Source organism: Rhea pennata, chromosome 18, assembly GCF_028389875.1.
Source record: "Rhea pennata isolate bPtePen1 chromosome 18, bPtePen1.pri, whole genome shotgun sequence".
NCBI classification, from domain to species: domain Eukaryota; kingdom Metazoa; phylum Chordata; class Aves; order Rheiformes; family Rheidae; genus Rhea; species Rhea pennata.
Window position 1 is genome coordinate 13,457,108 of NC_084680.1, and position 25,177 is coordinate 13,482,284.

At 33.8% G+C, this 25,177-nt stretch overlaps 1 protein-coding gene across 8 annotated transcripts in view; it reads right to left on the reverse strand.

Moving 5' to 3' along the window:
• Positions 1 to 25,177, reverse strand: part of DENND1A (DENN domain containing 1A) — a 220,941-nt gene that overhangs the window by 142,790 nt on the left and 52,974 nt on the right. For 7 of the 8 annotated variants that reach the window (XM_062590923.1, XM_062590925.1, XM_062590922.1 and 4 more), the window contains exons 4-5: positions 18,747 to 18,796; positions 12,776 to 12,895 (exon numbers count right to left, since the gene is read on the reverse strand). In XM_062590923.1, the coding sequence (XP_062446907.1) occupies positions 12,776 to 12,895; positions 18,747 to 18,796 (170 nt within the window). The remainder of the gene's footprint in view (positions 1 to 12,775; positions 12,896 to 18,746; positions 18,797 to 25,177) is intronic. The other variant, XM_062590924.1, reaches the window with a different exon arrangement.

A 25,177-nucleotide genomic window follows, 5' to 3' on the forward strand; every position in this document is an offset into this window, starting at 1 on the left:
AGAGAAACTAGTTCACACACATTTATAAAACAGAGAATACAAGCCACACCTAGAATCAACTGGATTTAAGACTTCTCTTGGTTTGAGACAGTACTCTTTACAGATGTTTATGTGCAAAAATATTTACATACATATTACTTATTCATTTTTTGCACATGCATACACAGACACATGCATATTCATATAAAATGTAAACACACATTAATCATGAATGAGCACAAACACACATTATTAATATCTCAATTAAAGGACCAAGAAAAACTAGAAAAAAATTCTGCTGAAATTTTTCATTGATGGGACCGAAAAGAATGTTTATCTCATGCTTTTAATTGTTTGAAACCATGTTAATAAGCATATTTTATTCAATATTGCAGAATATGGTTGCAGAAGGGTAATATAATCTAAAGACAATTCAAAATTCATTTAGGGATACTAGAACAAGAAAAAATACTGAGAGAATCTTACAGGTGATCTGAAATAAGTTTCTAGAGTCAATAATAATAATAATAATGGTACAAAGAAAGAAGTGTGAGAAACTGAAAGACAACAAATAAGCTTATGTAGTATAAAATTTGATTCCTTTTTTCCTGCTACAGTATTTTTAAATAGTTCATCTCTATATCGTAAAACTCATAAGGACTATAAAAAAAAAAAGGAAAGAAAAATCACTGGAGGTTTGGAAAAACTACACTGGAAACAGTGTATCAGAAAGAAGAAATACAAAGCAGATAACCAAATTTAATTGATGTCAAACTCTCTTTTCACTAGGTTCATCACTTTTCCATACATATTCTGACAAGTAACTGAAAAGAGAAGCCAGTGTCTGCTTAAGCAAATCAGCAGGGGTAAAAACCCTAAACTTTTAAAATGTAAACTGTTTTATAAACATGTCAAGTTAAAGCAAAATGCCTGCAACAACAGGAGACCCCTTCCAACCCTGCATACTACATCCATGGAATTCTCTTATTTTCTAACCAATTTAGATCAATTTCCTGTCATATACCAAAGAGGAAGTCTAAAAATTTTGCCAGAGCTCAAGCATATAAAACATGAGGATTTCTGTGAAAGAGGTCAAACTTCAGTTAGGAGTCTTATCTGCCCTCTCCTCTTTGCTCTACAAGATCTGCTCAAAGGAACAGAGAACTGTCTGCATTTTCAGCCCTTATTTGCATTCATTGCATGTGTTGAATCCACTGTTTCTATATATATATATATATATATATATATATATATACACATATATAAAAAAAAAAGTCCATGGAGGCAGCACATAGAGGCTCAAGAACAACATTTTTATTAGGTATAATTTTGTTATACTGTTGAATGAGGGGGATCCAATTTCTTGTGATTTATTCCTGTATTTCTCTGTGGCCAAATACAGCCAGTATTTTCTTTCATCTCTCAAGAATTTTAAGTACAGAGATTCTAGAGTCAATACTGCAAAAGGACTAAGCAGATGATCCAAAAAAAAGACTCTCCATATCATTTCCAGCCATCACTAAACATCTTTCTGAAAGGCTTGAAAGTATCATAGATACATACAAAAGGAACACGCTGACTCTTACTAGCAATTTATTTGATTAACATACAGCTATATTTAAACCTCATAAAGACTAGACCTTTTTTATTTTATTTTATTGGACTGTGATATTTTTCTGTGTCCCACAAGAAGTGAAAGCAAGTTAAAAGCTTTCTTTTGTTTGTTTAAGATGATCCATGCTCTGGGGCTATCTACAGTCACCACTACCAGCCTGATCTTATAATTACAGTTTTAAACCTAGCAACAGATATTTTTCCTATATTGTAGTAAGTCTTCTCTCATTATCAATTCTCTTCTTCTTTCAAAAAAAATTAACATATAAACTAGTTTTCTAAAATAACTCCATTAAAACAGATAAGAGAGATGAATCTATGAAACAATAAGATAATAAAATACCAATTTTACCCTACAGGGAATATTAGCAAATCTTTCTATGTTCCGATTCCAAATTCTCTGTAGGACAAGAATGTTAAACAATATCAGCCAAACTAAGTCCCAAGAGTGAAAAACGTATTTGCTCTTAAAAACTAAAAAAGTCAGTTTCAGCCCAAAATACACAGTAGTTCCTAACCGAAAACCTTTGGTTTGCAAATAGTCAAGTTGATATAGATGGATAACGGCACTCATCTCATGCAGGCTGCAGTGCACTGAGTAACCTTACCTTGCCAAGAAACAGCATCCAGAAATCTAGCTGACTCAACTAACTAGATTGAAAGTGCTGAAGGCAACAGAGGCTGCACAGTCACAGCATCTGGGCTAAATGATATCAAATTTATTCTTCCTATTCATCAGCCCCAAGTCTGATGCTTCCATACCGCAGGCTACAAAGAAACTCCCACAGATCAGTCTACTAGATGTCCAAGCTTCTCCAGAATTGAGTCAGATCAGAAGCCAAAATATAAATACTGTAGAAAATGAGGAAATCTGGACCAAAGATAAACTTGAGATTAAAGTTCAGATTAAAAAGATTAAAGAGATAATAATCTCTTAATATAAATTTGAGATTAGAAATCAGTATAGATATTTTCAAAAGAGATAAACTGTTTCAACACACAGCTCGTAATGAAATAACTGACTTTGGAGCTTAAGAATCTTTGAAGATTTAGGCTTATGCCATTTTCTAAGGTTATACAAACTACTTAGTAACCAAAATAGCAGGCTATCACTTTTTTTTTCTTTTTCAAAATAGTAAAAACTGTCAAATTATATCCTGTTCTTCCACCAGTAACTTCAGTTCTTTTTATTGTTAATTTCTTCTACATTATGAATTCAATAGAGAAATTTTCTTGTTTGTTCTAAAATAACTCAGCACCTCATACAGCCTAATGGAAATGCTCTTAAATACTTCATGCTTATTTGTAAATTAACAAATGATAATAATCCTCTGCTTCAGGACTCACAACAATCAGAAATTACTGTAAACTTGAAAAGGGACAAAAAAGCATGTGGAGGCAAAATTTGCTTCTGCAAATTATCTGCTAAAATACATTGATATTTAAATGGCTACCTTGGAATTTCAGAATTGCAAAGAAAAGCCCATAATGTAGTCTGCTTTGAAAGTATATTGAAATGATATCTGAAAAAATTTGTATTCCAAACCCGAAAAAACTATTCACCTTTACCACAACACAGTACGAAAATTACTGAATAAGGGAAAATATAATGTATAGGAAATATTTTTTAAAAATTAGGCCAATATAATACCAAATTTTCTAATGATGAGCAAATAATAAAAACCTTTTTGCCTGACAAGGTAGGGAAGCCATAAACTCCAATTTTTATATCCTATTCTAATCCACATTTGAACAAAACAGTCTGTCTGTTCTAATGATATTAATAGCTTTCTGCAATTGCACAGCACTTTTTCAGCAGATAGAGTGATACTGCACCACTTCTCTGTGAATAAGGTCTAACTATAATTACTCAAGATTCTGTCAGAAATGTAAACTGAACACAGAACTCAGCAGCCCTGATACCAACCAGTTCTTCATGCCAGTTTCCCTCTCCATCTTCTAGATCATTCCAAGATTTCAAAATCATCTGCATATATCAATGGTAAGACTACACGGGAAAAAATAAGTAATCTGCTCTTCTTAAATATCAGCAGCGTTCATCAAGTGGGACTGGGCAGAAGCATGTGCAACTCAGGTAGAGAAACAGCAGAAGGTTAAACATTATTTCAGAGTCACAGTGCAACTCCTCCAGTGCAGAGCGCATCTTACTTTCTGCTATGCAGTAAACTAAAAAGTAGGATTCTAACTATTTTCTTACCAGGTATAAAATAGATTCTTAAACAGATTCTTATTAATCTATTTTATGTATGCAAAGGAAAAAAAAAATACAAAGCATGAAGAATCTAACCAAAAGAATTGAATCTCAGGCTTCACATATATCAGACTACTAAATACATTAAATTATTAATTGTTCATGTGATAATTTGTATACACCATGAAAGAAAATTCCTATTAACACTAGTTCAAAGCATGCATTACAAATCTGCGCTTTTTAATGTTCTGAACTTTTCATCCAGAAAAAGTGAGAATTGGATCTCCTTTCTTATTCATCTGTGAATATCCCCAAAGCCAACAGCTATAGAACATTTTAAAACGAAAGAATCAATCCTTCTAATTAAAGCATCCAACAATTTCCAGACATTACTAAAGAATTTCCATAGGCTCAAACAATTGTTGAGCTGAGTTAGTTCAACCTGTCTCAATAACATTAACAAAATGATTCCTGGCATGTGCAGAGAGGCAGCAAAGTCAGCTCTGGGAAAGGGGGCGGAATCAAGTAATACTCAGATCGTTTCAGCTGATCAGGAAGCAGTTCAGTAGGAAGTGCAGCCCTCTGGGGCTACAAAGACAGTGGCTGAAGAACAAGAATTCAAAAGAGAATGGTAAAGAGTAAGAAGAAGAGGAGAATTTTATGCTTCCAATGCAAAGAGGAGCTCGAAGAGGGGAAGCAGCTCCCATGTTCTCCCACCAGCCCTCCTCTGCATCCCTAGAAAACAAGAGCCATTACTGGTTAATGCTGTACTGTCCTTGGAAAATATGAAGTTGCTTCACACTTTCAATTACTGTTTCCTCTTAAAAACAAAACAAAACAAAACAAAAAACACATCCCACATGGAGAGAACAAATGCAATTCTATGGAAGCTATTCCAAAAAAAAAAAATCAATCTTAGTTTGTGCTTTTACAAAATCAAGCCTTTACAAAACACCTGAATCAAAATGACAATATTTGAGTGCTTTAACACTCTAGGTTGTTCAGGGGAAATTATTTTTATTATACAATAATATGATTTCATTATTTTTTTTACTATAAATGAGATTAAAACTTATAGTTAATTTTACTACCCATCTGCTCCATGACTCTTTATGAGCATAACTTTGTGTCGCATGCTTTTATTTAGCTTACACTTTACCAAAATTTGCATACTCCTTTCTCAGAACAAACTGTTACTGCATCACATTTCGTACCTATTCTTACCACTTGTTATACATCACAGAAATATACCTCACTGATGTTAGGGCACCTCCTAATTCAAAAATGTGATTCAAGTCAGGCAAGCCTTTCAGGCAGACCAAACAGTGAATCATACCACAGAATCAGTTGAGGACTCACAAAACCCACTAAGCAGAAAAACTGGTAAGACAGTGAGTGTACAAGAAAACAGGGTTTGTAAATTGGACTCTTTTATAGTGGGGTATTCAGATTATTAAATAAGTTACATTCACCTTTAAAAAACGCAGTCAAAATTCTAAAAATCTATGTCTTTCTTTTCTCAAGGGTAAATATTTTTCTGTGGCTTTTGGCCAAATCAATGAAGAGGGAAAACTCTGGAAGACAGTAGGACGATATTTTCAAAAACAAAGCCATACAAATACTCAGTTGCAGAATTCAGGATTTTCCTCCTTAAAAAAATAATTGAAAGATTTGGAAAATAGAAGTAGTGTTCATTTTTTTATTCATTTTTTTCTCCTTCATATTAGAACATTTCACAACAGAAGTGTGCTGCATTTCTGAGGCACATACACAAACAGTGGTATACAGGCCCTTAAAGCTGTTTGTCCCCTATGCATCAATGCCCTGCCAGTTGGCAAGCCCGAGCCAGGAAGCTGTCAATTCCAATCAAGTTTAGGCGATGCAGTCCTATTAAAGAAGTCTTGCTGGTTAAGGGGCGTCCACTGTTTCCAAAGCATGGGAAAAAAAAAAAAAAAAAAAAAAAAAAAAGGTAGGAGGAAAAAAAAAGGGGGGGGGGGGGCTCTGCTTTCCTTAGATTTGAGCTGGCAACTTTCACTGACTAGAGTTTTCAAGGAGCTATGAATGAGTTTAACAAAGGCGTTCTGTGGCTAGTTTCTGGCTGAAATCCATGTCAACAGTTTTTAAGGTCACAGGTCACACTAACTAACATTTATTCCCAGCAGACCCTGCTCTAAACACAAGCTGTAAGTAGTACAAATTTGGAATTTTTCTGTAATCCCTTGAGATATTCCTGATCCTTCCACATGTTTCTGCTCAATTAAAAACAATTCTCACTTCGCACCACAAGAGAGGCCCCTGCTCAGAAATCTTATTCTATCCTAAGAATAAATGGACAAAGACTGCAATCAAAGGAAAGGAAAGGGGGGGAGGAGAGGAACTCACAACAAATCACACCAAAACCCTCAAATAACTCCACACAGAATCACATTCAGTTAGTTACATTTTCTGCCATCTGTCACAAACTATTATAGATCCATTTCTTTTTATCTTAGAAAAAGAGTGGTACAAAGCTCAGCTATTTTGTCTAAGAGGGATTTCCACACAAACATTTCTGCATTTCACTTCAGAAGAACTTTCATTTTGGGAGCCGAAGCCAAATACCCAGAGAAAACAACAAATTAAGCAAAGTTCAAATCAAGTTCCACATGGCTATAGCACCTTCTCAGAACACTAACATTGTATAAGTTTAAGAAGCAAAGCAAACCTATCCAAAGTCTTAAACTTTTTTTTGTTGTTGTTTTAACAAAACCTGGAGCAAGACAAAACTCTTGTTTCAACTTATATTACTTTTGTTGCGTCAAGCAGTTAGAAATAGGTGCTATAGCTCACAGCTTAACATATAAAAAGTCTAGAAAATAATATGCAAATATGTAAGGTATTCATTACACAGTTATAAGAATGAGACAGTTCTCGTAGTTCTTGTCCACCAAATCTGGTTACTTCCATTGGCTTTAAGTACTCATGTACCTCAGGGCCTTCAGGCAACACAGCCTGTCCAGCAGCAGACACTTCTCCGGTGCCGTCAAAGCAGTAATGATTATCATCTCATTCATGTATCAATGATCATGCTCCCCTCTCAGAAAGGGTTTACTACTATTACTGCAACCCTTTTGGACAGGAAGAGAAAATACAGCATATAGGCAGCCTCTCAGGGATAAAAGATTTTGTATGGTCTGGCAGCATATATCTAACATCTTCCAAAGCTGCTTTTGCAAATTAAAAGACGTTTTGCAAATTAAATACAGCACAAATCCACCAAAATCACATTTGTGGAAAAAAACTGCACTTAACAAGACAAAACATTTATCTGCATAGATGGACAAGTACCCACACTTCCGATCACTACAGCTTTTATGGATTCGATTTCAACTAAAACAGCAGTAACGGACATGCTGTCTAGCTTTATAATTTGAAAACTAATAAGTCATAATCTTTTATAAGCTTCATGACATTCTGGAAAATATATTTAAATAGAATTATTGAAGAAACATAACAGAATTTACAGATCTTAATAAAGTACCATACTAGTAATCCAATAATCCAGACTGGATTAAAAATCTAGTGTCTTACACAACACAGTAATTTTTTTTCAAAAAATTTTTGGAAAAGTTCTATTATGTTTACTATATTATACTACAAGACGGTTGGCTTTTTTGTTCTTTTTTTAAAACACGTTTTAATTTCAGAGTGTTTTTCATTCCATTTTTCATGTTACTGACCTTAGAAACTTAACTGAAAAATAAGGGACTATGAAAGAGATCACATAACAGCAACAACTTCACTTCAAAACCGCTCTGCCACAGAGCAAAATGCTTAATCTAACTTATTACAAAGTTCAGTTAAAGCAATACAAAAATTATTTTCCAGATTAATAAACTGCTAAATTTAGTTTTTAAACTCAAATAAACATTCCCAATAAGAGAATTACACATCTAACATTGTGGTCAACTTGGTAAAAATATCTGTAAAATTTAGCTATACCAAAACAGAGCTATGCAACTGTCATTTCCCTCTTAGGTAACCTGAAATCATTAAACTGGCTTTCATGTTTAAAGCAGTTCATGTCTAAACATATTAGTATGCAATCAACTTTACATTTTAGTATAATTGCTTTAAAAGAAGTTTATTTCATAAATGTATCTTTTATTTTAATGATTAAATGATCAGAATACAATATAAACAGTCTTTTGAAGAAATTACCAGATCTTATCTGCTGTGTGCTGAAAAATATTTCCAAACATCAATGACTGGGTCCTTTTATTTAATGACGGAAATATTTGAGGAGACAAAAGATTAAAAAAAGTTTAAAAAAAGAAATCAGAGTTGTTAGCTGTATTATATAAACACTCTGCAGTAACAGTATCAAAAAAAGTATTCAGACTGAGTTATCAACATTTTTTACATTCCTAAAGGAGAGCTTTCTCTTCCTTCTCAACTGCACAAACAGAGTTGTTGGGAGTCTCCGATTCTAGAATATAGACAAGTCAGAAAAGCAAGTAACCCAGCTACAATGAAAACTTGTATGTAGTGTTTAATAATGTCTTCCTACAAGAACATGCTTTAATGTTTCCATATAATTTAAAATTTGTATGTTCACAGTATCTTCATAGCTTATACAACCTGTACTCTTCATTTTCTTTACACAATCTCAGAACATGAGAACTAGCACAACAGGCACTATCATCCTTGCAGTAATTTCAGCTATGATATTTCCAATTCCGTCCCCCTAAAAGCAGATCATAAGCATGACCTAAACATTGAGAAACTAAGCAGTAAAATGAACTCTATTCCTTTCAATACCCTTACTGATAGTAATACAAATTACTTTCTATATTGCTTTCTTCTCAAAAGAATGTTTGAATCAAACGTCTGCGCTGCTTACAGTTCTACATCACAAGAGTTAGCTAAAGCAGTATATACTGATGAGCCACTGAAAACAGTGTCCATAATGTAATTAATACAATGAGAGTTTAGTACATCTTAGGTTGCTAGAAATTTGAGAAGATGAGCAAGCTAGTGAAGAGATCAAAAGTTAAAAAGTGATGAAATTAAAATCAACAGCCTCAGCATGCAACTTCTTAAGAATCAAGAAGTATCTATATGCATCAAGAATATGATATAGCAGAAAGATATGAAATAACAGGATATTTTTAATCACTGAGATTATATGAGTAGATCAGTATGTTTACATCATCTTTCAGTACACTGCAATTAGCAGGAAACAGCAACCAAAACCAAATTCTGAACATCTTTGACGCCTTCCAGACTCTTTCTCCTTGATGAAAGAACTAATGCATAGAAAACTGAAAAACAAAACAAAAAACAAAACAAACACAAGTATACAAATTCCAGAATAAAACTAGGGAACAGGTCTGATTAGGGGGGCTGGGGAAGTTGTATCAGATGAATAAGTAACAGTGGGTATTGGGAACCCCACTCTTTTTTCCACCTACAGCCCTTCACTAAATTCAGAATCATGTATACTGCTCACCTTCAAAATCCCATCCCATATATGATGCAAAGTCAAATTAAAGTAATAAGCTATTGTGTTTTTTTTAATCGTATCTTCATCCCATGTTTTTTTTTTCAATTCATCTCTTCGCTGTTTAGAACCTCAAAAATCCCCACCAGAACATCTGACACTGGTTTCATGCTTTTGTTCGCCCTCTGCTGTCTGAAATGTAGAAATTAATCCTATTGCTAGAGCTCTCTGAGAAAATAAGCACTGTTACATACAACATTTAATCATTGCAATTTCATGATTAGCTAGAAATCAAGTGAAGAAAAAGAAAACAGAATTACAAGACAGACAGACTCAGTGGTTCTGCATTAGTGGAAAATCCTAGAATATCTAGAAGATGCAGCTTTCAAAATCACATATTTTCAGAAATCTGTATACTATCCACAGCAGGAACATAACAAATTATGGTAATATAAAAAATATTATCAAAAATAAAATTGCTGTTCCTTGCAACAGTTATAAGAACTATCTTGACAGTAGTTTCCTAAACAGTACTGGTTAAAATAGCCAAGAGTTGTTCTGTAATGTGGAAATGCCTTTCTGCTGACAGCAGGAGGTACATCTAGGCGGATTGCTTTACTGCTTTTGAACTCCAAGAAGGTGCCTTCCTGCACTTTCCATCCACATGGAAAAGTCTCTGGGTTACTTTAAAACTCAAAGTCAAGATATTGACTTTGGAGCATTGTCTCAGCTCTCAACTTTGCTTCCAGTGCTCTATGGAAATTTTCAAAGCACACACTGAGTGAAACGAATTTCCTTCTTCTCCTCTGCCTACCCAGTGAGGAACCTAAATGTAACGATCTTCCACTTCCAAACCAATTTGCCCACAGATAGACCCTTACAATCTCTGTTCGATAAATATCTGAATGTCATCTCTGATAATAAGTCATATTATTTCATTCTCATGCTATTGCTGAGCATAGCAAGGAAAACTACAAGCTTGTTGCCATCCAGTTTTCCACTGACTATCTACTGGAGGTAGGGCATATACAGGTATCACTGAAAGCTGCCAGCAATCTCTGATAATGTACGTCCGGTCAATTTAATGCTTTTAGCTCAGTAACAGGTAAGAAGGACAAATTTTAAGTGATCTAGTCAAAAAAATCGTAAAAATAAATTGTTTGAAGCAGGTAGGAAAGTTGAAAGTAGAATAGGCAGAAAAATGTTTAAGACTCTCAGTGAAGACCTCATTCATTGCTTAAGCTTAGTAACTCTCAACTGATTACATAATTTCTGTTCATACTCAACAAAGGTCTGTTTAGATCCATATGGGGCAGATGCAAATTTAGTCCGCTTATTGCTAGAAAAACAAGGTGGGTTTACATGTAATCCTGCATAAATATGGCTAGCACTTCTCACCAACTTGCTGTTATCCTCAAAACTGTAGATTATAATATACATCATTTACATACATATTTTATTCTGAAAAAACGAAGTACGGAACTTATGCCAAAAAATTATATGAAGTATCTAGGGTTTTAGAAGTGTTAAACGATCTATGAAAATAATTTGTTTTCATCCCCAGTTTCTTTTTGGTATCATGCTCACATTTTTCAGCCTGTTTTGACCCATCTACCCCCACTTGGAGTAATAGTCTCCCCTTTTCAGGCAGTGTCCTTGAATTCATAAAGGATACTGAAAAGATTCACATCAACAATATGTGCTACAGTCCTGGGAATAAAGAAAGTGAATCTGTGTAATGCTGATTAACATTCTTCATTATCTTCTAAATCATCCATTAATTTGCATTAATGGTGATCTTCCATTTTCTCATGAGTTCACAGGAAAAAGGCAATAGGAATGATGCTACAAGCTCCAGTACATCCACTGCCGTAACAGCACTTTTTTTTTTTTTTTTTTTTTGGTTATGAGTTGAAGCAGAAGGCATTTAACTACAACATAACTCCTCCATTTTTTCTTGGCATTCACTCAACATAAGGGAGCTGACAGCAAAGAGCTCTATTCCAGGAGAAATCAAGAATCAACTACTCATTGAGATTTTCCTTTTAAACTATTTCTCCTTTAATTTGTCACTAAGCAGGAGAAGTTACCTTCTGGAACCAGACACTTCCCACATGAGAGCAAATCAGCTCTCCAGTTATGTAGGACAACAGCTACAGGAAAACAACTGGGGAAATACCTTCCTGTCTTTAGTATACAGTCCATATTGCTGGATTGCCATAGTTAATTATCTCTACTAGAGAAAAGAGATAGTGAGAAAACACCTGTCATCTTGCCTCTCACAAAATTAATTAGTAATTTGGTAGATTTTATCCAAATATCAAGCTTCTTCAGTGAAGGTCTAGTGAGCAGATCATTCCTGTCACTAATGCTGAAGAATAAGGCAACACATATTTGGTATCTTCATCTGATTTAGATACAAACAGTACTAAAATATTCATTATAAATTACAAACATCAATCCAAAATCCACTCTATGGCATTGCTATGCATAACCCAATCAAGTCAGAAATAGTTTCTCTCACATTTGGCAATACCATCCCTGAAATTCTCCAAAGGTGTCATATTCAATGACACATATGCAGAAGGTTCCATTCTGCCATTGCCAACGCATAGAGTACTGCTAAACCAAAGATCAGTTCTTCTTATTCTTAGACTGGATTCTCTCATGTTAAGGGCCAAGCAGAGAAATGGGTAATAAAAGAAATTGTCCTTGTTTTCTTTGTGATTGCTTGAGCAATTGTCTGATCATCTAGCTGATTGATCACACAGTCAAATCAGAACTAACAGAAAAAACAGAAAGGAGATCATTACTAAACTTGCTTTAAAACGGACATGCAGGACAGCATGTGGAAATCTTCACTTCCATTAGCAATTTATTAGCTTTGCTAAGAGATCTATAAACGCATAATTTTTGCAGCAAATATAAAAAGAAAAGCAAGGACTATATTCCAGCATGCTGGTGGGAAGTCATCAGAAAAAAAAATGATAAAATTTCATTGCCTCTATCTGAAACACACTGTTTTCCAACTTACAGTATCAGTCTTTACAAGACAAAATCCACAAAACAGAATGAGGCTTGTTCATGCAAACTTTCAGGATGTGGACAGCATCAGCAAGACATTCTCTCAGTTACCAACAGATGCTTTGTTAATAAACTTGCATATACAAATCTCTACAAAATGTCTTAACAAGATCAATTGTGACAGCTAAAGATAACGGCTGCCATCATGCTACGTCATGTCAAATTACTGTAAAGAGACATTGATTTTTTTTCACATTGTTAACTCAAGAACATTGACTACAAACAAATATAATTATCTACAGAAGAACTCAAAGAGCAAGACATTTTGCACCACTTCTGCAGAAGAGCAGTGACTTTGAGGACCAGACAGGAAAATAATTTTGAACAGCTGGAAATTATAATTGCAGCGTAACAAAGTAAAGTCAAACATTGTTTCCCAGAGTCAGCCAAAAGCACAGACTTACCTTAAGATACAGAAGCAGCTCTTGGTCCCGGAAGATAAGCGACAGAATCCAAACCTCTGTTTGCTGTCAATGTCTGTAAGCACAAATGTAAAGTTCTGGCCAACTTGGCTAACTGCATGGCTGAAAATAAAGAGAATAAAAAGGAAAAAATTAATACTGAGCTAACTCAATGTCACAAGTATCTAATCTGACTAAGTCATTGAACCTGTAACATTTCCTCTTTCAGTGGAGTTTTTTTGAGAAATTAACTTTTGAGAATATACATCCTTAGAAACCTAAATATGCAAAGGGTTTGAAGGAGATTTCTTATTATTTAAGCATGAGACAATATTAAAAAAAAATACATTTATCTATAAATACTGACATGACTAACAGGTATCTTCAATTCAGTACACACTATACTAATCAAATCCGTGTTTTCTCAAATAATCCTAAGTATTTCTTTATTACTCTTTGTTCAAGAATTAGTTTACTTCAAGAGCAAGATAATACTTAGTAACAAGCTTTTAATATTTAAGATTTGTATATTGACTTGTAGAAGCATTATATTCACATATTAATTCTGCATGTATGCCAAATACAACATCACTCCAAAACATCCAGTAACTAGAAGCATTCCAGATGACTTGCAGCTATGTAATCACAACAGCCACACACACACAAAGGGGGATTCAAAACATCATCTTAAAAAAAAAAAAACTGTAATTCATATTAGTATTTTACTGCTTAGAAGGTGATGCTTGAAACAACTTTTTCAAAATATGATGCTTTACGTTAAAGCACAGTACTTTTAAAATACAATTTATTTTCAGAATGAAGAACATTGAATTATTGAGGTATTACCATATTTGTCTAAAGCTAATCAAAAGTTTAGGTACACTGATGGCAGATTCCATAAAAATCCAAGCCAAATTCACTCCAAGTTTGTAGAGTTGTAGCTTTACTGTCAGAAACATCATTCAGTGGTGAAGCCACAATATACTTATGAGAGATCTTTCACATTTGGCTTTTAATCTATTTGACACTTTAAACTGGCATGAAATTAACACCACCGTGAAATATTTCAGGTTATGTTCCAGTCTATCCATCTTTACTAGTCAATTACTCACATCCAAAAATATATATGTATAGTACATTAAATTCATGGCCACTCAACTAATGACATCACAAGCCTTAAAAGTGAGCAAATATTCTCTTCTATGATGCTATGTACCATGCAATACGTAACTTACGTGCATGTTTATACATTCAGTCCAAAGAAAACATGAAAACATATTTAGAAATAAAATTTGGATCAGGATCAAAATATTCCACTATGCAGCTTAGAAGTAAGAACCCTTTAACGGATCCCAAACAAGGAACTTTTCTTAAAAAAAAACACCCAAAAAACTACCACTGGAGACCAAGGATTTCTCCAAATTCATAGATGAACAAAAGGACAGAAATTTTAGCTTTTCAATAGCCTGAGAATTAGATAGTATGAGTGCCATCATTCTACCCAATGCAAAATGCCAAAAGAGCAAACATTTCTATAAAACATAGAGAGCTGCTAGAAGATGCCAAAAATTCCCTTACTGGTGTTATGTTTTATCTGTCTAGCTTAGATGTAATGTTACTATGGTGATTTAATATGGTGTTTTAAAAGGGGATTATATGCTTAATTTTAACAAGGTTGAGAGCAGTATGTGTGTGAGAAATAGCATTCTAGCTGACAATTAACATTACGGAACAGGGGAAACAAACATACTTCATTTGCAGCAGGGAGAAGCTTGTTTATTAAATGTTCATGACAAGTTGGTAAGTTCCTCCAGAGCAAACTTAAAGATTCTTGCATTTACGTAATTTGTACAAACTAAACATTCCTGATAGGTCTTGCCTAAATTTCAGTTGTCAGTTCTTCATATGGTAAACTAGACTATTCATTTACTACTTCCACTGAAAAAAAGTCAATTTTTTTTATTCATATGCTAAACAAAGTATTTCTGCAAGACTTTGCTAAGTAAAGAGGGGAACAATATATTTTGAAGCAATCATCCATTGCAGTATTTACTGACTAAAATATTTTAAAGAAAAAAAAGAAAATGAGCTATTTCATTCACATCATTCCTGAAGAAAATTTTTAACTAGGCACTGCCACTGAAGGGCAGCAAACAAACAAACAAACTATATATATATATATATGTGTGTGTGTGTGTGTGTGTGTGTGTATATATATATATATATACACATATACACACACACACATCTCCACCCCATCCTTGCTAAAGCCAGAAACCATAGAAGAAGTTGAATTCTTAAGAATTCTTGAGGAATTAACAAGTCTGTGTGGGTTTAACACTAGACATGGAAAATTATGTATAGATCTGTAGAAAAGAATGCCATGTTTGATACAGTCTTGCGGTCCAACTGTAGTGACACAACTCAAAATCTGAGTATCACCATAAAAAAATAGAAAAATTCAAAATGAACATTGCCAGCAGAACACATTTGATTGGCATAAGCCATTAACCTATAACTTTTAGTTAAATCCTATCATTTATGAGAAAGAAGAAGCTACTTCAATCAAGTTCAGTGAAATACACCAATTTTACTGTACCTTGCTTGCGTTATTTCTGCTCCTTTGAAGAAAGATTCTATATAATCTTGAAAATATTTCAAGTTTTAAATGGAAATTTGAGGCTCTTCTCTGGTGCATCTATAGCATTCATACATTTTTTTCAACATAAAAAAGATTACAGTATCTCTGCCAAAACTTTCAGCACAGAGAACGATTAGACTGCAGGAGATAGGTCCTTCAAAAGGTCCTGATTTGCCTCATAATCTTGATGTCTTATCATCATTTGTCATTGTGATCTGGGGAAAGCCAGAGTACTTTTTCAGCTTTTGCTATGCTGTTTTATGAAATCTGCAGACACTGAAGAGACATGTATGAAGCCTTACACACTTCCTCAGCATTTGAGGATATTGAACAATGTTTTTTCATCAAAGTCAGGGAATGGAAGTGTCACCAAGAGGTCTGCACTGAAACCCTGGTGTTCACTACACATAACACAGAATTTTGATATGTAAATTAAAGTTCCCTAACTAAAAGTACTTCCAAGAAAGGGTATAAATTTGAGGCATCACTTAAGCAGAACTTTAAAACATACGTTCCACAACAGTTAAGGGTACTTTGTCCTGTGAGTTAGTGAAAGAAAAAGTAGTTTCAATTCTTCAGAAGTTAAGCATGTCTCACCACTTTCATTAGTATCTCTTCCTCATAGTTCATACTGATAATTTTTCCAGAGATCCTAGAGAGATGTCCTGTACAGAGTATTATTCCCAGAGAAGTTATTATTCTATGATCTTAATTTATTTGAACAATCAGCAAGTATGTCCACTATTACATTCAGAAGAATAATTTTAAAAACTCAATATTACAGAGAAATTCTAACATTAAAATTGTTAAAGCTAACAACAAGGTAAAATGAAAATCCAGTTAACTGGAAATAGAATCTAATTATTTACAATGCCTTTACTGAAGTCAGTTTAATGTTTGTCTCTTTCTGTTCAGATTGAACAAAACACAATACAAAAAAACCTCACCTCACAGCAACTGCAAATTTGATCCAACATGCTGCTCTTTAGGCACTCTCCCAATGGAGAGTGCTAATCTGCACTGTAAGTCACAACTGTGCAACTTTTCTGACATATAACTGAAGAAAGTATTTCTGAAAGTAAATTCTTTCTATCTCACAGTAGAAAACAAAATATTTACTGAGAATATTGAGGGGAAATCAAAGCACTGTCTGAGGTCACTTCATTATGAGGCTAGCCATTCAACACTTTCAACAACTATTTTAAATGTTATAAGAAATGTATAAACAAATAATTAGTAGTACGGTGACCATAAATAAAGAAAAGACCAAATAATCCAAATTTGTCACTCCAGACAATTTCCAGAAATAGTCTCTAAGAACAGATATTTGACCAGCTTTAAACCTGGAAGTAGCTAAACGCTGAACCACCTGTACCTAAGATGCACTATATTTTTCATTTTATTGTGGTTACAGTTGATACATTTGCATTTAGTGATGTAGTTTTCTTTCTCACTGTAACTGGAAGGTTAATCCCCACACATAATTCAAACATGAGTCAAATTTGCATCATAAAAGACATAACAATAAGTATTTATTGACATATCTCCATACAGTCCATACACATCCACTTAGTTATTTTTACATCTAGGAGAAGAGAAGTAGCACACATCTCTCTCAGCTGCCACATCCTTAACTTTGTCTTTACATTGTGGAACACTGAAAGTCTCAATTTTAAATTGCTAAGAGTGCTACAGGGCACAATCTCTTCTTAGCATTAAAAAATGGTTGGGTTGGCTTATGGTCTTTTTGATTCAAGCCTCTGATACTTGGTCAAACAAGAGAATTCCAGGAATGGGATTCACTTTTCATTAAGTTCCCATTTGCACTCACTCCATATGGGTTTTCAACCTTCTTGTACTTCAAAATGTTATAATGTTTTGTTGGGGAAGAAAAAAAAAAAAAAAAAAAAAGCTCTACACATAGTAAGCACAAATGGTTCTGTTACTAAGCAAACTACCTTTAAACATGTATGTGGGAAAAATATATATATATATATTTCCTCCCTATAAGAAGGGAAAAAAGATCAGTAAAATTTATTCTAAAATATTAGAAGTATTTGTAGCTGTTAAAGGTCACCTGAGTCAACAAGCACTGGTTAAGTAGCTCAAGTCGGCAGTCTAGGATATTCAAAATCTCTCTTTATGTACAAATCGGGTATAGCACAGGCACTGGTGATAAAAACAGTCTCCAACAGTGCCTCAGCAATGTTTCTCAACCTTGATCTGCAGGAACCACCTGGAGGGTTGAAAGAACTTATCATCTGCATGATCAGTTCAAGCTTTTGGCTCTCCCCAACCTGAGACTACTACACAGGAGGACAAAGTGTAGCAGAGGTTTTACTCTGTCTCCAAACTTCTGTCTCCAAAGAAGCAGAGTAAGATTTTATCTACATTCACAGAAATCAGTGAAGAGTTTTTCAAGGTAACTTAAAAACACCTGCTCAAGCTGGCCTGCAGGATAAAAAAAATGAATAAATAATGGCTCATATGAGAAGTGATAATTCAAATTAAAATGCATGTGATTTATAAAGAAAATCACTTTATTCTAAGTATCACAAATTCCACTGAAATGAGAAAAACACATTTCTAACAGTCTAATCACAATTAAAATCAATTTTAGCAGCATCATTTAACTGGTTAGCGTCACTTGTCTTGCAGCTAACACTCTGAATATTTTTCACTGCTATGTGACAGGAACAGTGGTACATCCTTTTAAAATTTGAATATTTGTGCTCTCCATGAAATCATTAAGAGTAACTCAAAGTAAAGACAAACCCCCCCAAAAAACTTTAGTTCTGGTGTTGTCTATATTACAAAAATCTAATATTCTCAGTGGAACATAGGTCCCATCAAATCCACTAGAAGTTACTTTATTTTCAGAAAAAAAAATTAGAAGCCACATTAAGTAGCCACAAGGAAACCACCAGCATTCCAACAAGATCAGGAGGCCTTTAAATGTAAAGCATTTAAAAATTCATTATTCTGTCTAAATTCTGGCAGTTAAGTATTCAAACATGTACGTATACAAAAGTTTTGATATTGTATATTTGACGATTACTACTCAAGCATTTTAACATCCAAATACTATGTAAAACTGAAACAAAATGCACTTTTATTGCTGCCAGAGAACAGTTCAAACTTTTAAAACACTTTTCTTTTTGATAGTGCCCATAAAAACTGCAGGAAAAAGGAATATTGAGACTATATTTTGCACTTGAGTGCTTTAAATCACAGTCAAACAGACAGAACATTAAGAATGGTATGGTTTTTATTTTCTATAGTGGTTTTATTGACAAGCTTATTTTCTTGTAAAGTTTGAAAATCTAACACTACCTGTCCACATAGAAGGGGAAACAAAACTTGGTCAAAGTCTGTAGAACTTCCTGTGGAGAGAAAAAGAGATAATTTATACATCTAATGGGACCAATAAATCTAATATTAACCACATCGTACAATTTCACAACTTTGCCCTGAAGAAATAAAAGACAGATGAAGAAATATGGGCTTTATCAATTACACGGGAGGTGTACCAGGCAGTCAATCATGCGAAATAATAAACATGATCAAACTTCATTAAAAATGAAAAATTAATCAAGATTCACACATGGGCAGGCAGCAGGAGCCATCCAGCAATTCTCCAAAGGGTAGGAGGTGGGTTGTTGAGTGTTAACACCTCTCTAGAGGCAATCTCTACCCTGACCATATGGATCATAGTGAATAACACCAAACCACATGGGTTTGGCCTGGCAGGACCACTTCTGCTGGCACAGCTTTTGCCTGTTACCTAGGAACAGAGGTCTGGGAGATTACAGAATGCTTCCTAACATCAGCAAGACAAATAACAAAAGATAAAGCCAATAGGTCTCATAGCAGGAATGTTTAACATTTCCTACTACTACTAGAAATAAAATTTGAAGTGTTAATAGACTGATTAAAATAATGTATATTAAAATAAATTATTTCCTCTACAAACCATGTTCTAGATGTTGCAAAGCAATACCTCAGACTTAGAGAAACTTTTAAATATAACCTTTCTATGATATCAAATAGAAAGTGTAAGTGTGAAGTCTGAAAATACAATCAAGAGAGAAATGCTTATAATTAAAAAAATCATTTTCAACTTTAAAACTTTAAACAGATTCTATCATTAATGGAGCAAAAACAGAAAGATATGTAAGTCTCAAAATATACAGAGTAATATGTTGACATTATACTATTCTATTATATCCAAAGTGTGAATTCTGTATTACGAAATCCAATGTAAAGGCTACAAGGTTTGTAAACATTTACCAATTTATTGTCTGTTCTCCCCTTTACACTTAAATATCTCAGCACCTGAAATGTAAATAATACTTCTGCCTTAAACTGAAACAAGATCTTTATGACTAAATGATAAACCATCTGATAAATTATCAGCAATAACTAAACCAAGCTTCTCGCTTCATTTATTTTTAAAACCAATTCCATCATTCAACAAATAAACTACATCAATCTAATAACCTATTCAATGAAGCAGAAAACATATTGACTCCCTTGCAAGAACATGTTCCGCCTACGTAATTCAAATAAGCGTATCTCATTCTTAGCTATGGTTTCAGGCTGAGCTGCTCACAGACTCTACTTTGGAAATTTCTTGACAAAAAAGATGTGGCAAGTTTTTAACATGATTTCAGGTAGAAAAAAATAAGGAAACTTTGACTGCTTGTCAGTTTACTTACAGATTATTTAACTACCTTTTGGCTTCTTTAGAAAACAAGAAAAGATCTATTTAAGACTGCCATGTACATCAATGAAGTCTCTTGCTTTCAATATCAGCAGGAAACTTGCAAAGAAACTATTCAGATTTCAGAGTAAACTCTGCAGAAATATGTATTTTGCAATAAAATAACGTGTTTGTAAAAACATTATTCATGTGACTGGGTTCACCCTTGTACAGAGCCTCACTGACTTCCACAGGGGTCTAAACAGTCTGCTGCACACTTCAGATCGCTGAATCAAACTAAATTCATATGCCTGCTTATGCATTCATCTTCATCAATTTTAATTATTACACGGTTGTCCTTTACTCATAACTGGAAACTAAATTCATAAATAATTATATAACTGCAAGTAAAAACATTCACATGATGAAACACTATCATCAGCACTGCACTATTGGAGGATAACCAGATATCACACAGAACTTACTTTACACTTGTTTCTGGATATTTATAGCTTCCTAAACAGAAAATGAAATTCTCACTTAAATAGGCAATATACTTAATCTGTACCACCATACACTGTCTTTGTCTCTTAAAACAGAACTTTTCAGTAACAGAATTATGCAAGATTATAATCTTACTATACAGATTTGCCACTCATTATATGCAAAGAACTATCTGCTTGATTTACAGTTCAAAAAACTGAGACAACCAACCAGTACAGGTTAATCACAGAGGCATTTTTTAAATTTTGCCTATTAAACAAAAATCACACACAGAATCACATTTTAATTAGTAAGGCTATCAATAGTTTATATGTAAGAAATATCATTATTGGAGAACTATTCAATTTTTGCTCAAGCTAGTTAATGTGCATGTAATCTTTTTTTTTTTTTTTTTTTACTACTAGTGAATTTGACATATGGTGCTACCTATATAAAATACATCTTCCTATAGATCTGTTTAGGTGGGTGATTACTTAATGCATAGCAGGATCATCATCTTTTTAGGATTCTAAAAAAAAAAAAATGTGACAAAACAAAACCCAGAACCCCTCCATGACATCTTAGAATCCTTTTCATGTTTCTACCTGATGTGAAAGACAGAGGTAGTATTAATAGCCTTTTTTCGTGCTTTATTCCTTTATATATATATATATTTAAAGAAAAACTACATAAATTGCTCTAAAATGAACCCTATAAAAAAGGAAAAAAAAATAGAAGGGGGAAAAAAAAAAAGACACACAGCCGATAAAGCATAAATTACCCAGTAGCTGAAACCAGTGTCCCTAGGGTATCACATGCCAGTTTTCTGGATCAATCCCCAAGTTTATATTTTCACAAATCTTTTTACATGCAGTTTGATTTTTAACATTTTAATGAGCAAAAAGTGCATCTATAGCAGCCAGTCACCACAGTTAAAGTGCAGGGCATGAACTGTGTCCCCAGGGGGATCGAGCCTAGCCGTGTCACCACTGGCGCTAGGACATACACCACCTGGTTTCACGTCCCAGGGTTCCAACTCTTTTCATAATCAAAACACTGCTGACATTATAAACCTCACACGGGCTTTCTAAAATCCTTCCCAATCGATAAAGCCAGTACATAACTTATCGGAGAAAACACAGAGCTCATTGATTAAGTTTGGTTTCAGCAGCAAAGTTTTCAAAATAAATAATACAGTGTTCAGCCCTTTTGTGTCCCATAGCAATTCATGAAGGAGAGGCAGCCTGTGAAAGGCTATCCTCCTCCTCCTCCTCCTCCTTCCCTTTTCCCCCTACGCTTCAAAAGCATATGCAAAGCAAGGTTGTTAAATGCACACTTAACTCATGTCCTGGATTGTCCACATACTGATATAAATAGACAGCAGAGAAAGCTGATTGTTGCTGAAAAGTATACTTGCATATTCACTTGTGAATTTAATATGCACCCAATGCAAAGAGCATCTTAATTCAAATCTTTAAATACATACATATGTGTGTGTATACATATGTATGTGTGTGCCTACATAAATATATATATGTATAAACATACACTTTTACACACACACACCCACACACACTATATGCTCCCATTTCAAAATCAGTGGAACAACTTCAGACCCTCCTAAGCACACAGGACTGTTTTATTTCTCTTTTTCAAATGAACATAAGTAACAAACATCATATGTTACAGCTACAATTAAATAAAAATTTTTTAAATGCACTGAGAAAAAGATATGCAAATTGTTGAGTTTTATATAAGACAGGTAGAGTGTTCCAAACATAATCTACCCTTAGATTCAAAGTGAAACAAGAAAAGTTTGAGTAGAAGCTGGAGTAAACCAAAATTAAAACAGGCAGAGAAGATCTGTGAAAGATTATGTATGATAACAGGTTGGGAATCCATATTTGGAAGCCTACTGGGAAACCTGAGGAAAAACAAGACAAAGTTCAAAAGATTATGCAGAATACAGACAACAATTTTAGGTATGGGAATGCTATGGAAAACAACACATTTCAGAAAGTCCATACAACATTTATAGAAGGTGATAATTCACATATTACAAGAGAATGGAGCACTGCAAACAAGATGGGTTTTCCACTGAGAGCTGACTCAGTGATGAAAAAGAACATGAAGTGAGTTTTATTTCCTTGACCTCAAACAAAGGTGAAGTACTGATGAGGCTGCCGTAGGTGAAATGCTAAACAGAAAGGATGGAAATGCAAATAATTTTCAACTTATCCAGCCTGAGATACCCTCTGAAACCATGAAACATGCATGAAACCTATCCCCTTAGCATGGAGGGGAAACGAAGAGTGCTTCAAGAGCACATCAACAGACTGACAAAGGAAGGAGATACTGGAGAGCAACAAGGGTTAAAAAGAGAACAAGGAAAGCCAGCTTTATGGAACGGAAAATTTATAATCAAGGAATGTAAGAATAGTAACAGGATCCTTGACATGACCAGCAAGCAACTATGGATGACTTGGTGTGAGTTATTTCAACTGACAACTACAGAGCAGAACAGTTTAGTTTTAAAAAATCAGAATTACTGCAAAATAAAAATTAGGAACTAACAGACAAATTCATCTTTAAAAGGTTTGCCTAATTTTTATTTCTGCTGGAAAACAACATCAAATTTAAATATTGCAAAAATGTTAATACAGCATACAAGAGTGCCAAGACATTAAATGAAGTAAAATATTACCCAAGTATTTAAAAATTTGGGTCATACTTTAATCTGCCTTACAACTACAAAACTGTAAACTGCTTTTACTTTTAATTCACCGATCTGAAAATTCTAAGCTAACAATTAATCAAATGATCAACTGGAATGGAAAAACAGGTTTAAGAATTCAATGTAGTTTTTAGCTCACCCTAATAATCAAGTTAATGTTGATAACAGCCAAGCCCAAAGAATGTTTAAAAAAAAAAAAAGTATAAAAAGTATAAAATAATCTAGAGCACTATAAATCCATGAGTTGGTCGGAAATTCATGTACCAAGGAAAGAGAACATCTTTTTGAAATTCAGTAAAATGTTTTGCTAAGAATACTATTTTAGACAATATTTAACAAAGCAACTACTTAAAATGAAAAGGTAGGTCGCACATCAGAAATTTATTTAAAGAATATTAGATGTAGTAAAGCAATGCTAGCACAACAAATTCAATCACCAACTTCAACACAGCTATGAATAACAAAACAGGGTTCAGTAAACACTGTTTTGAAGATTTGAACCTTAGTTTGCATTTTATTAGTTTTATTATATTCTATTGTATTTTGCTAAAGTTATTACTATGATAGCTTATTCACATGAATTAACAAATGCCATGTAATTATATAGTTAAAATTCAAGATAAGTGTTGTAATGCAAATAGTTTATAAAATGAATTTTAAAGTTAAGAAGAAAACACTCTGCCTGCAAAGACCAGTATCACAAAGCCACAACAAAAATTTGAGTTTGCAAGACAAAGCAGCAGAGAAAGCAGAGCAATGAACTTGAAAACAGGATTTTTCCAGATCCCTTTCTGATCTTAAAAAAAAAGCTGTTACAGTACATGAATTCCCTCAGAATATCATTGCTCAGTTATAATATTAATGTAAAATTTCATCAACACTATTATAAAATCTTTCTAGAAGCTTGTAAATTGATAGTTACTTATATTACTTCTTATAGCAGTACTATTACTGACTTTTATAACAGTCAAAAAAAATTAAGAATTTTAATCAGTTCTATAAAAAAACTCTTCTGTCCCCAAAAGAGAAGTATAATTTGCTTAGTAGCATTAATTTAAATTATCTTAAATTAGTTTTATGGCACCTTTCTTTTTTTTTTTTTTTTTAAGGTTACTAGTGTTTGAATACAACTTTATAGCAGTAGTTCATCCATTTGCTTAGTGTTCTAAAAATCCATTCTCTTTCTAAGAAATTATAAACCTACAATAAGGGGAAGGTTTTTCTATAAAATTCACTTCTAGTATGTTGCTGGGGGTGAAGAGGTGACGGGTATTTGGTATGAAATTAAAACATCATTTCACTGAAGATAACCAATTGTCCTCAGGAAAATGCTATTAAAAAAAAAAAAAAATCTACACACACAATTTTGGAAACAGGAAAAACATGAAATAAATAACATTTCTTAAGCATATTGAGACCTGCTATTCTTTAAATATTTTAAGCATACAAAATGTGTGCACAGATGGGCAACTTTTCATCTTGCATTACTAAAAACATATTTCATTATAAAGCTCAAAATCCCTGAATTTTTTAAACTTAATTGTGACTCTCTTTCTTAGAATTCACACCCCAAGGCCAAAGCTTTCCTGCCACCAGTCCTTCAAATCTGACTTGGACATTACACGGGAGGAGGCTCCAAGCCTCCCTGAGGTCTCTCTCTTTTTACAACACACGCAAAATCAGTAGATAATGGGCCTATGCTGAATTCACCGCTCTACACAGCTCCTCCTGGGACACAGGCCTAGCAGATGTGATAAAAACTGTGTCAGAGAAGTAGCTGTAGTTTTTGCCTTAATGACAACTTCAACCTCTCAACTGATAGAACAAAGGAACAAAATGACTAGT